At 36.4% G+C, this 12,037-nt stretch overlaps 1 protein-coding gene across 1 annotated transcript; it reads right to left on the reverse strand.

The window, feature by feature from the left end:
- Nucleotides 1-4,833: 4,833 nt before the first annotated feature.
- On the reverse strand, nt 4,834-8,729 carry LOC110783345 (early nodulin-like protein 18). The gene is made up of 2 exons (XM_021987675.2): nt 8,428-8,729; nt 4,834-5,953 (listed from the first exon to the last, which is right to left on the reverse strand). The coding sequence occupies exons 1-2, from the start codon at nt 8,609-8,611 to the stop codon at nt 5,358-5,360; spliced, it is 780 nt and encodes a 259-aa protein (XP_021843367.1). The 5' UTR covers nt 8,612-8,729; the 3' UTR covers nt 4,834-5,357.
- Nucleotides 8,730-12,037: the final 3,308 nt, after the last annotated feature.

Here is a 12,037-nt window from a genome sequence, read left to right on the forward strand (position 1 = left end):
AGCAAGCCAAGCGCGCCGCACAAACAGCCACGCCAGGCCCAGCGCAAGGCCAGGCCCAGCAGGCTGCGCAGCGCGCACAGCGCGCACAGCACGCGCAGCGCGCAGCGCGCGCGGGCGCTGCGTGGGCTGCTGCTCGCGCGCACGCATGGGGGCCCATCGTGGCTGCCGTGCGTGTGTGTGCAAGTGTTTGTGTTCGTGCACGTTTCCTAAAACATGCAGAGTTCGGTTAATGATTAAATTCCTAATTCTATTTGATAAATTAATTAAATTAGAGTTCTTGTAGGATTCTAGGTTTAATTAATTTGTATCTGAATAGGATTTCGATTCCCTTTCCATACCCCTATAAATATGAGGCTAGGGCTCACAATTTATAACAAGTTTCAAAGTATTCAAAAGTGAGTTTTTTGAGAGAAAATTAAAACACACATCTTGCTCATAAAGTGCCGAAATTTTCTAGTACCTTAAGGGCGATTCTAGTTGGTCAATCTTAAGGCGGATCCGGACGTGCTGTGGACTATCTACGGAGGGACGACACTTGGAGTCCTAAAGACTTGTTCTTGTTCGGTTCGGGCGCAGCTAGGGAGGGCACGCAACAAAGAGTATGCATCTAAATTATGCTATATGATTATGTGTAAATAATATGTTGTCCTGGGTTAATGGTTGTTTCCGCATGATCTATGTAATGTCATATGTATCATAACATAACAAAATAATGTTGCTACAAATTGTTGCTACAGATCGTTACTACATTTTGGTGGCCCAGTAGCCTCAAGGCCAAGTAAAGATGCTTTCCCACTCTCCCAGATCTGCAAACTCATTTTCAGAATAAAGAGGATTCATTTTGCTTGAGTACAGATTTTTGGAGCCAGTAACAGCTCACGCGTGAAAGTTATGAATTTGGAAATAAAGCAAGTTTCCACAACTCAGACTCAACTGAGCCCACAATCACCTTGCACGATTGGTAACAACAGCATACATTGGCATGATGGCACTACATCACTTCCGAAGTATAAATCCGAGCCGATTTTAGAAGCACGTTCTTGAACAGATCTTCGGATTTGAAGACCGAGGTTAAAAATCGCTCCGAGATTACAACTCGAACAGATGTTACAATCCGAGCCGATTTTAGAAGCACGTTCTTGAACAGATCTTCGGATTTGAAGAGCGAGGTTAAAAATCGCTCCGAGATTACAACTCGAATCGACGTTACAATCCGAGCCGAAGTAAAGAAATCGCTCCGAGATTACAACTCGAACCGATGTTACAATCCGAGCCGATTTTAGAAGCACGTTCTTGAACAGATCTCCGGATTTGAAGAACGAGGTTAAAAATCGCTCCGAGATTACAACTCGAATCGACGTTACAATCCGAGCCGAGGTAAAGAAACCGCTCCGAGATTACAACTCGAACAGATGTTACAATCCGAGCCGATTTTAGAAGCACGTTCTTAAACAGATCTCCGGATTTGAAGAACGAGGTTAAAAATCGCTCAAAGATTACAACTCGAATCGATGTTACAATCCGAGCCGAAGGAAAAAAGCCGCTCCGAGATTACAACTCGAACCGATGTTACAATCCGAGCCGATTTTAGAAGCACGTTCTTGAACAGATCTTCGGATTTGAAGAGCGAGGTTAAAAATCGCTCCGAGATTACAACTCGAATCGACGTTACAATCCGAGCCGAAGTAAAGAAATCGCTCCGAGATTACAACTCGAATCGACGTTACAATCCGAGCCGAGGTAAAGAAACCGCTCCGAGATTACAACTCGAACAGATGTTACAATCCGAGCCGATTTTAGAAGCACGTTCTTAAACAGATCTCCGGATTTGAAGAACGAGGTTAAAAATCGCTCAAAGATTACAACTCGAATCGATGTTACAATCCGAGCCGAAGGAAAAAAGCCGCTCCGAGATTACAACTCGAACCGATGTTACAATCCGAGCCGATTTTAGAAGCACGTTCTTGAACAGATCTTCGGATTTGAAGAGCGAGGTTAAAAATCGCTCCGAGTTTACAACTCGAATCGACGTTACAATCCGAGCCGAAGTAAAGAAATCGCTCCGAGATTACAACTCGAACCGATGTTACAATCCGAGCCGATTTTAGAAGCACGTTCTTGAACAGATCTCCGGATTTGAAGAACGAGGTTAAAAATCGCTCCGAGATTACAACTCGAATCGACGTTACAATCCGAGCCGAGGTAAAGAAACCGCTCCGAGATTACAACTCGAACCGATGTTACAATCCGAGCCGATTTTAGAAGCACGTTCTTGAACAGATCTCCGGATTTGAAGAACGAGGTTAAAAATCGCTCCGAGATTACAACTCGAATCGACGTTACAATCCGAGCCGAGGTAAAGAAACCGCTCCGAGATTACAACTCGAATCGATGTTACAGTCCGAGCTGAAGGTAAAATCCGAAGGTAAAAATCCGAAGGACAAAACCGAGCCGAAGGTAAAAATCCGAAGGATAAAACCGAGCCGAAGGTAAAAATCCGAAGGATAAAACCGAGCCGAAGGTAAAAATCCGAAGGATAAAACCGAGCCGAAGGTAAAAATCCGAAGGATAAAACCGAGCCGAAGGTAAAAATCCGATGTTACAAAACCGAGCCGAAGGTAAAAATCCGAAGGATAAAACCGAGCCGAAGGTAAAAATCCGAAGGATAAAACCGATCCGAAGGTAAAAATCCGAAGGACAAAACCGAGCCGAAGGTAAAAATCCGATGGACAAAACCGAGCCGAAGGTAAAAATCCGAAGGATAAAACCGATCCGAAGGTAAAAATCCGAAGGACAAAACCGAGCCGAAGGTAAAAATCCGAAGGATAAAACCGAGCCGAAGGTAAAAATCCGAAGGATAAAACCGATCCGAAGGTAAAAATCCGAAGGACAAAACCGAGCCGAAGGTAAAAAATCTGAAGGACAAAACCGAGCCGAAGGTAAAAATCCGAAGGACAAAACCGAGCCGAAGGTAAAAATCCGAAGGATAAAACCGATCCGAAGGTAAAAATCCGAAGGACAAAACCGAGTCGAAGGTAAAAATCCAAAGGATAAAACCGAGCCGAAGGTAAAAATCCGAAGGATAAAACCGATCCGAAGGTAAAAATCCGAAGGACAAAACCGAGCCGAAGGTAAAAATCCGAAGGACAAAACCGAGCCGAAGGTAAAAATCCGAAGGACAAAAATCCGAAGGTAAAACCCGAGCCGAGATTACAACTCGAACCGATGTTACAATCCGAGCCGAGGTTAAAATTCTGAGCTGAAATCGACTTTCACTTGGAAGTGATCAAAATCAAAACCCAACCCATTTTTCAAATAGAATTGGGTCTGGGGGGCATTTGTTGGGGTGTTAAAATGGGCCCACCATTTTAACCTAAAAGCCAATAAAATCCACTCAAGCCCAATATCCCTTACAAGGCCTCAAAGGTCCAACAAAGGCACTATATATACCCCTCAAAGGGCAAGGTAAAGGGGTCATTCTCTAACCCTAGAGAAGCCACCCTACTCTCTCTCCCCTAAACACCTCATTTTATACATCAATTGTACTGACTTGAGCGTCGGAGGCTCCGCCTCGGGGACCCCCCCTTGGCCCGGAGTTCATCTTGCAGGCACCGTACGTGATCGGAACTCAAGACATCAAGGACGCTCCTTCCATCGTTTCAACCCCGTAACATTATGTATTTACCATTCATCGATTTTATAATTATGGTATTTATTGATTATTATATACGTAGTACATAATTATTTTAATTCTATGCTAATTTATTTCTTTTTTAGAGATCTCTACATAATAAGTGTGTATCTTACTATAGTTGTTTTGATTTTATGCTGATTTTTTCCATAGTAGGTTAATTTACAAACATATGGAATAAGTAAGAAACTCTACAAAAAAGGTAAAATGTCAATAATTACTTCGGGAATTATACAAAATATGGAGTACGTATTAAGGTGCGTTTTATTCACCCGATTTTCACTTATTTTTTTCTGAATTATATGAACTTATCCAAATTTATTAGAACTTACTTATTTTGGTTATAAAGTTATATTTGCTCAACCCTTGTTTTTTCTGAACTTATCTTATCTGAATTTATCTGAACTTAACTAAACTTGTCTGAACTAATTTTTCCTGAAATAAGTGAAAATAAGATGAACATAACATAGCCTAATTTGAAAAATCTTATGTGTACCCATATTGGCCAGATACAAGGATTGTGGGATAACTTGTTAGTTAGAGCTTTCCTCCCGATTTCAGGCGATTTTGTGATCGATTTTCATCCCCACCATTATAGCTCATTTGCATCAAAAATAAAATATGGGCCAGGTACACCCAATCAAAGTTAAAACATTTTTAGTAACTTGGTTCTCTTTAAATGAACAACCATTAAGTCGAAAATACGTACACCACATCACAATAATAAGGTTCAGAAAACCAATTGTTTGTTGGATCAGTGGTGATTGAGGCTGAACTTGGTAGGGAGAACTCCGTATTCGATCTCCCACAACCACAATTGGGAGGGGACTGTAACCTATCCACTCAGAACTCGTTCCAAATCCGTATTAGCTCTAAGGGTGAATCGATGGTACATCCCCCCCAGAAAAAAGATAGAGTTCAGAAACGTACGTTATGTTAGCCTTTATTTTCACTTTTTCGGGAATAATAAATTCAAATAGGTTCAAATTAAATAAGTTCGAGAAAATAAGAGTTACTTACATATATTTTATAACAAAATAAATTTTGATAAGTTTTAAGCTAAGTTTAATTATATTCAGAACGCACCAATGCTTCATACACAATATTACAATAATAATAATAATCAAGCTTTACAAGAAGAATTACAAGTAAACTAGTACACTACTATATTACATGTGAATCATGAACGTATGTGTACAAAAGATCCAAATACATATGAAGAGCTTTAAATAGTGTATGAGAATGTAGTAAAAGAAGGAAAAAAAAAAGTAGGAAAATTTGGTAATATTAATCCAACCTTTTGCCGATTTTCTTTTATTAAGCCCAGCTATGACATATTTTTTAATAATCCCACCTTTACCACCCAGCGTCTTTTATTGGGCCCAACACGTCATAAACCTATTGTCGGCGGTAATATATCCCTACGTGGAAGTACTCTCTCTAGATGTATTCAGTCATCATCATCAATTCATCACCATCTCGATGATTTTTTCACCAGTTATCGGTCACTTAAGCCCAATAAAAGTCGTTGGGTAGTAAAGGTGGGATTATTAAAAAATATGTCGTAGGTGGGATTAATAAAAGAAAACCGGCCAAAGGTTGGATTAATATTACCAAATTTTCCAAAAAAGTATGGCCAACACTAAACTAGCAATCTCCTTAATAACTAAAGAATTAGCAAAAGTACACCAATCAAACTAACAAAGAACATAGGCATAAATATAGCACCATTATTGGACTTTTTAGTATCATCATCCTCCTCATCACTACCACTAGTACTATCCTCGGGAATGTTCTTGGGGTGGTTAAAATCGGAAGATATGTTGGTATCTGGCACTGATTGATCATCCCCTGAGTCGGGATTTGCATCTGGGCCGGGAGCAGAGTCTTCCGCTGAGGTGGGAGTAGACCTGGTTATCGGGCGGGTCGGGTCAGGGTCGGGGCGGGTCAAAAGAGGGTCGGGAGTGGAGCCCACGGCGAAATCAGGGTTGTCTCTAAGGCTTGGGGGCAACCCTTGACCGTGAGTCACATTGATAGAAAACTTTTGACCATTCATACATTGCTCTCCATCATAATCCCCTGAGAAAAAGTATGAAACCCCTTCTTTCATTAGGGGAACGTGTACCGTTATAGGGCGTATAACGGTAGAGTTGGGGTCGATGCTCGACCATTGCACATTGTCGTCGCCTTGAGAGTCGCAGGAATTGTATGTAGTTGAGTTGAATGTTTGGATTACTGTATGGTTGCTATCGGTGTTGAAAACTGCATGGAAATAATAGTGTTATACAATATGATGAGTAAGTTATTGTGTAGCACCGCCTTATGCTCATAAGACTGCTAATGTAATAATGTCAACATAACTTAACTATTAACAAGAAAATCATAACTATTAACACAAAAAATTCATAATTGTTAATACGAAACCTTGAAATATCAAGGCGAAATTTAACTATAAATCCAAAATTATAACTATTAAAACGAGAATCTTATTATTTTTTGTTAACTAAGTATACACATTAGTATTAGTAAATATATCTTACATTATTCACATGTTTGTTTGTCGAATGAGTCGTGGGTAAAGATGGTTGTCCGGTCCGGGCACGAAGTCGTGGGGCGTGTCTGGGCCTTGCTTTTTTGGAAAAAGCGCGACAAGGCACGACACGACTCGACCCGACACGACAAAACACGCTAAGTTTAGTAAAATTAGACTTAGGCACGACAAACCGGCACGAAAGCATGTGGGCTCGGGCCGGCCATGGGCCTTGTTTTGAACTTTCCGGCCCGTCCAGACACGGCACAATGTGGGCCTATCGTGGGCCCGCCCTGGTTAGGCCCACGACCCGTGAGCTTAGCCCAAAGCACGGTCCGACCCAGGACCATCTTTAGTCATAGGGAAATTACAAGTACAAATTATGAATGCAGGAAAGAAAAATTGAAACTGTAGAGACTATATACAGTTACACTGTCATACAGATCATCACTCTTTGACATTAACCACTATGTCAAGACTTTATCGATTTGTGCTATTCACATGTGAGGGTTGCTTCATCCATCAATTTAGAACAATACTTTTAGGCTTTTTAATTTGTATGGTCGACAACTAACATGCAAGTTGTTGGTTAATATACTCTGTATTTGGTAATGCCGACATTGGCCCAAGTGCTTAAATGGCCAACGGGACTCACAAGATCAGTACTTTCTCTTTTCTTTTCAATTAATTAGGAGTACATGATAAGTAGGTATTTATTATATATTCACCAATTTCTCTTTTTAGCATTTTATGCCATCACTTTTGAATATTTTGAGAGAAATTTCTACAATAAGTTAAATGAGGTTATGCTCTTTTAACTTATTCTAATTCCTTTTATTTATTTTTATTAAAATCAACTATATCAGAAAAAACACAATATACTCGTATACTACCTCCGTTTTAAAATGATCTTTACTTTTTCCATTTTAGTTTGTTTTATAATATTTTTTACACTTTGTTTTATTGTATTTTTGAAATGAAATTTACTACCTTATTCTTCTTACCCTACACTATTTACAATTTCCACTTACTTTCTCTTATTTTTTATTTTATTTTTCTTTCTTACACCAATCCACTTTTTACACATTTCTCTTACTTTATCCATATTTTATTTATCATATTAAATCAACTTTTTTTACTTTCTCATAATATCATGCAAATAGTAACGGTAAATATCTTTATAAAACGAAGGTAGTATTTTATAAAATATTCAGACAAATAAACCAGTAAGAATTATACCAGACTGGATTAGGGGAGGAGAACAAAAGGGTACAAAATAATAATAATAAAAACTATATTTTTTATTTTATTAGTAGTAAGTTAAGACACTTTTTATTTTTAGTTAGCTTATGTCAAAAAAAAATAAAAAAAATAAAAAAAAAGACACTTTTTATTTTCTAAATTGTGGACCTTTGGTAAATTATTTTCCAAAGGGCTTGCAATTGGTTAAGTACATACAATAATATGCTTTGCTTGTGGATTGAAACATTGATGAATCTTCTACTACTACTTGGTACATGTACTAATATAATGATGTACTTTTTAGTTTAGACCCAAAAGTTGATGAGTAAAATGGCAACCTAGTATAACTTATTAATGAGGTAATCATAACTAAAAGGTGTAATAAAAACATGTAGATGTAATCAAATCTCGTCTGTATTATTATCTTTTGCAATTTTTTTATTCACAAAAATGCAAAATATAGGATTTTCCCTTTAGTCTAATTCATTCTCATATCATACATTAATCTATGATCTTTAATTTCTAAACTTTTAGGGAATATAATAATAGTATTTTAAACATCAAAGAAATCATGAAATGACAAGATTATAAGCTAATCTCACAATCAAACAAAATAAAACCCACTCAATTCACTTTTCTTTGAAATCTCATAATAAAAAATCAATCCTTCGTTCAATATCACTTAAAATTTCCAGTTTTTGGTTATGTGATTTTGAAAATCATACAGATTGAATCATGAATTAAAAAATAGTCATATTTATACTGATTGGGCTGATTATGAGATAATCACACAAAAATTGAAAACTCTTTTTTTTTTTTTTTTTTTTACATATTTTGGTTTTTAGTTTAAAGAAAATATAACAAAAAAACTTGCCTCAAGATTTCATTTATCTTTTAGTATAAACACTAAGAAACAGGGGAAAACAGGGGAATACAGAAAGAAAAGAAGAAAAGAGAAACTTACCAAGAAAATCACCCAAAGAGAAAGATTTACCAGAAACCCATTTTTGATAATCAAGATTAGATTTAGCAAACCAACCAGAAGAATCTCCAACTGTGTAGTTTTTATAACCTTCAACACTTGGAATTTCTTGTAAAATTAAACACATTAAAGAAAACAGAGCAAAACAGAGTATTTTCTGTTTCATGATTATACTCTTTTTTATTTTATTTTAAGAACTGTTTGGTTAAAAATGGAGTTTATTGGGTTGGATATTTATAGAGAAGAGAAAGATTTGTACTGATAAGATTTGTACTGTGTTTTTTGGTATTCTCAAAGGATATAAAAGAGCATGGAATTTAGTAGCAGCTGCCACATTGCCAGATGCCAGCTTCTTAAAGGGTATGTGTTCAAACAGTCAACTTTTTCCTAATATTACCATAATGCCCTTGTTCTTCTCCCTTCCAAAATAGCAATGTTAATGATTTTTGGTTTAACTAATTGACCGAAATTAACTTATCTGGACTTATTTTGGCTAAAATAAACTTATTTGTGTGTGTAAACTATGTGGAAAACTTTATTTTGCTGACTTGAACTTTGAACTTATTTTTGCTGAAATGAGTTGAAACAAACAAACTTTTAAAGAATGTTTTTGTTCATGAGATCCCCAAATGAGCAAATAAATAAACTTGGATGGTAGTTTAAGGTAGGAGTATAACCAATTGTATAATAGAAATCGATAGAGAATGAAAGATGTTTTTTTTATTATTATTTGTTGACGAAAACGATCCAGGCCCTCGAACTTTTATTAACCAGCTAAGCAGAAATCACGCTTCATACTACTAATAGAGTTTGAACACATCCTACTAGTAGAAATCACGCTACTAATAGAGTTTGAACACCCTTCCACCCGCACCTTTGTAATAAAATCTAAAGGGTTGAGGTGAGCTATCGTATAGGCTGCCTCATTAACTTCCCTAAATATACGAATATAACTAACATTATCAAATAAAATTGTAAACAATCCTATACCCAAATTCGAATTTTGATTATCTTTTAAGTATTCAATCTCAATTGAAAATTAGCCGATAATAAGGTCATATTCCGTATGTCTATGGTGAAATTTGCTATAAATGGGGTAGAAATAGAGTTTTCATATCATAACCATAGTTTTTACATTCAAAAATACATCAATATTCGTTAGGAAAGGTTTCATCTACTCGACATATTTGTATTATCCGTAATAAATCTTGATATTTTTAAATAGAAAGCATTGAATTTTGTTGAAGTGGGTCATTTTTCATTGAAATTGTAGCTAATATACATTGTTGAGGAGTAATAAGGACAAGGTACTTACTATCTCTTTCAAAAAAAAAAAAAAAAAACGAGTGTGATAAGTTGTCGAGTAGGGTGGCCTAGGACAATTATGTATTATCAGCTTATGGGGGTTGTTTATGCATTTTAATTTATTTAAACTTATTTTTGCTGAAATGAGTTGAAACAAACAAACTTTTAAAAAATGTTTTTGCAGAGATTTGCTATCATATCATAATCAGAGTTTATCCATTAAAAAATACATCAATATTCGTTAGGAAAACTTTTATCTGCTCCACATATTTGTATTATCCGTAACAAATCTTGATATTTTTAAAGTGGGTCATTTTTCATTGAAATTGTAGCTAATATACAGTGCTAAGGAGTAATAAGGACAAGGTACTTACTATCTCTTTCAAAAAAAAAAAAAAATGAGTTTGATAAGTTGTCGAGTAGGGTGGCCTAGGACAATTATGTATATCAGCTTATAGTGGTGTTTATGCATTTTAAGTAGAAAAAAAAGCTGGCAACAGAGATTTATTAACTAATAATTGGTATTATGGTGGGATCAGGTAACATAATCCCAATCATTGAAGATCAAGATGAGAGCATCTTGCTCATGTGAACAACAACCCATACATATTCTCTTATTCGTTTGTTGTACTTGTTTTCAAGTCTATTGAAAGATTTGATTTTAAGGGTGCGTTTTCTTTGCTGGATGAAAACTAAATTTATTATAACTGAATTTTTCAAAATTTATTATAACTGATTAAATTTGATTGAAATTTATTGGACTTATATGACAAAGTTGGAACTATACGGCCTGATATGACCTAATTATAAGTTAATTGAACTTGTTGAATCTAAAACCTTTTTTTAATGGTGGAGAGACTACACCCTTACAGGTACACGGGCAGATTAGTAATAGTTACTCTCATCCCCCAAGTGTCATTGCAGGGTTCGATTCTCACTAGAAACTCAAGGGTCTCACGTAAGAGTTTATTAATTGAAGGTGATCCATGAAAACAGAAGACTTAGATTTGAATACCCATAAAAACTCATAAATTGGCGGTGTGAGATTGGATTATCGGTGGTTCATCGGCATTCCAAAATAGAAGTCAAAACTATAGAAACTTGTTGATCTTGCTAGTTTTCCTCGCTTTACAATATTATTATATTGATTGTCAACATCCCAGTTTTAAAATCTTGACTTCGTTATCATAAATTGTAATAATTTTACTAAAGTATTGTAATGGTATTGTGATTTTTTGAGGGAATAATCCGTCAAATAGTGTGCAATACAAGCTAAGAACCCGACCCACTAGGCTAGGTTGATAAGACTTGAAATGAATTAATCCGAGATTGAAATCGAATTTCGTCTATATTTCTGGCCGTAACGGCTATCTCTACACAAAAGAACCTGAGGGCGGAGAGGCCAATATCAAATATGTATTTTAAGATACATATCACCCCACTAAATGACAAAAAATCCTTTAACGTTTGTCTTTTCCCTATTTTGTCGTTTAATAAATAATATGTATTTGTGAAATACATATCAAATATTGATTTATGCTTCCTCAAAAAACCTATATAGACACTATGGAAGTGCCAACAAGACAAAGATGAAAAGCGTCGGTGGTGGAGTGGAAATGATGATTGTTAGTACAAGTGGTAGAGAAGAAAGAATGAACTTTATAATGTGACAATAATTTGATACAAAACGCTGGATTCCTTGTTGGTTGACGCTTTTGCTCCCCCCAAATACACGTGCATTGTTGCCTCTCACTTCCCATCTTTATTCCCTTTCAAAAAACCAAAAATTAACAAAGTAAAAAATGGCTCGGGTCAAACAATTAGGGACGGAGAGAGTGTATAAACTTGAGATTTCACTTTATATTTCACAATGCATAAGACTGACTATCCGTCTCTGAACGCGTCGTGATGAAATTTAATAGACATATAGAGAACTAAAGCAATCTTTCCTACACCTCTAGCTTATCCGAGGAAGACATATACTCGTCTAATCGTCTGCCTCCACTGCTACAACCACCACCACTCCGGCAAGAACTCGTGGCCTCGTGGGTTGCAATCTTCCTGGCCAAGGTTGTGATTGGGGTGACTTGGACGACTTTGAAATTCATCATCGGGCAAACAACTTATGAAGAAGATAATGGGTTTGTTTGACAATTGCCTGTTTCGCTTGGCCTGATTGACTGGTTGTTACTTGTTTGTGTTGACTATAAACTTTCAAAAACGGTGTTTGGTAAAGTTGGTTGTTTGTTACTAGATGTTTCATACAAAATGTGATTAGTAAAATGAA

This window comes from Spinacia oleracea, chromosome 4, assembly GCF_020520425.1.
Source record: "Spinacia oleracea cultivar Varoflay chromosome 4, BTI_SOV_V1, whole genome shotgun sequence".
In the NCBI taxonomy this organism is placed as follows: domain Eukaryota; kingdom Viridiplantae; phylum Streptophyta; class Magnoliopsida; order Caryophyllales; family Amaranthaceae; genus Spinacia; species Spinacia oleracea.

Excerpts from the sequence above, each read along its gene's own strand:
- LOC110783345 (XM_021987675.2), bottom strand. The coding sequence starts at position 8,611 with ATGAAACAGAAAATACTCTGTTTTGCTCTGTTTTCTTTAATGTGTTTA. Across the intron at positions 5,954-8,427 it reads CTCTTTGGGTGATTTTCTTG|TTTTCAACACCGATAGCAAC; the intron begins GTAAGTTTCTCT and ends ATTTCCATGCAG.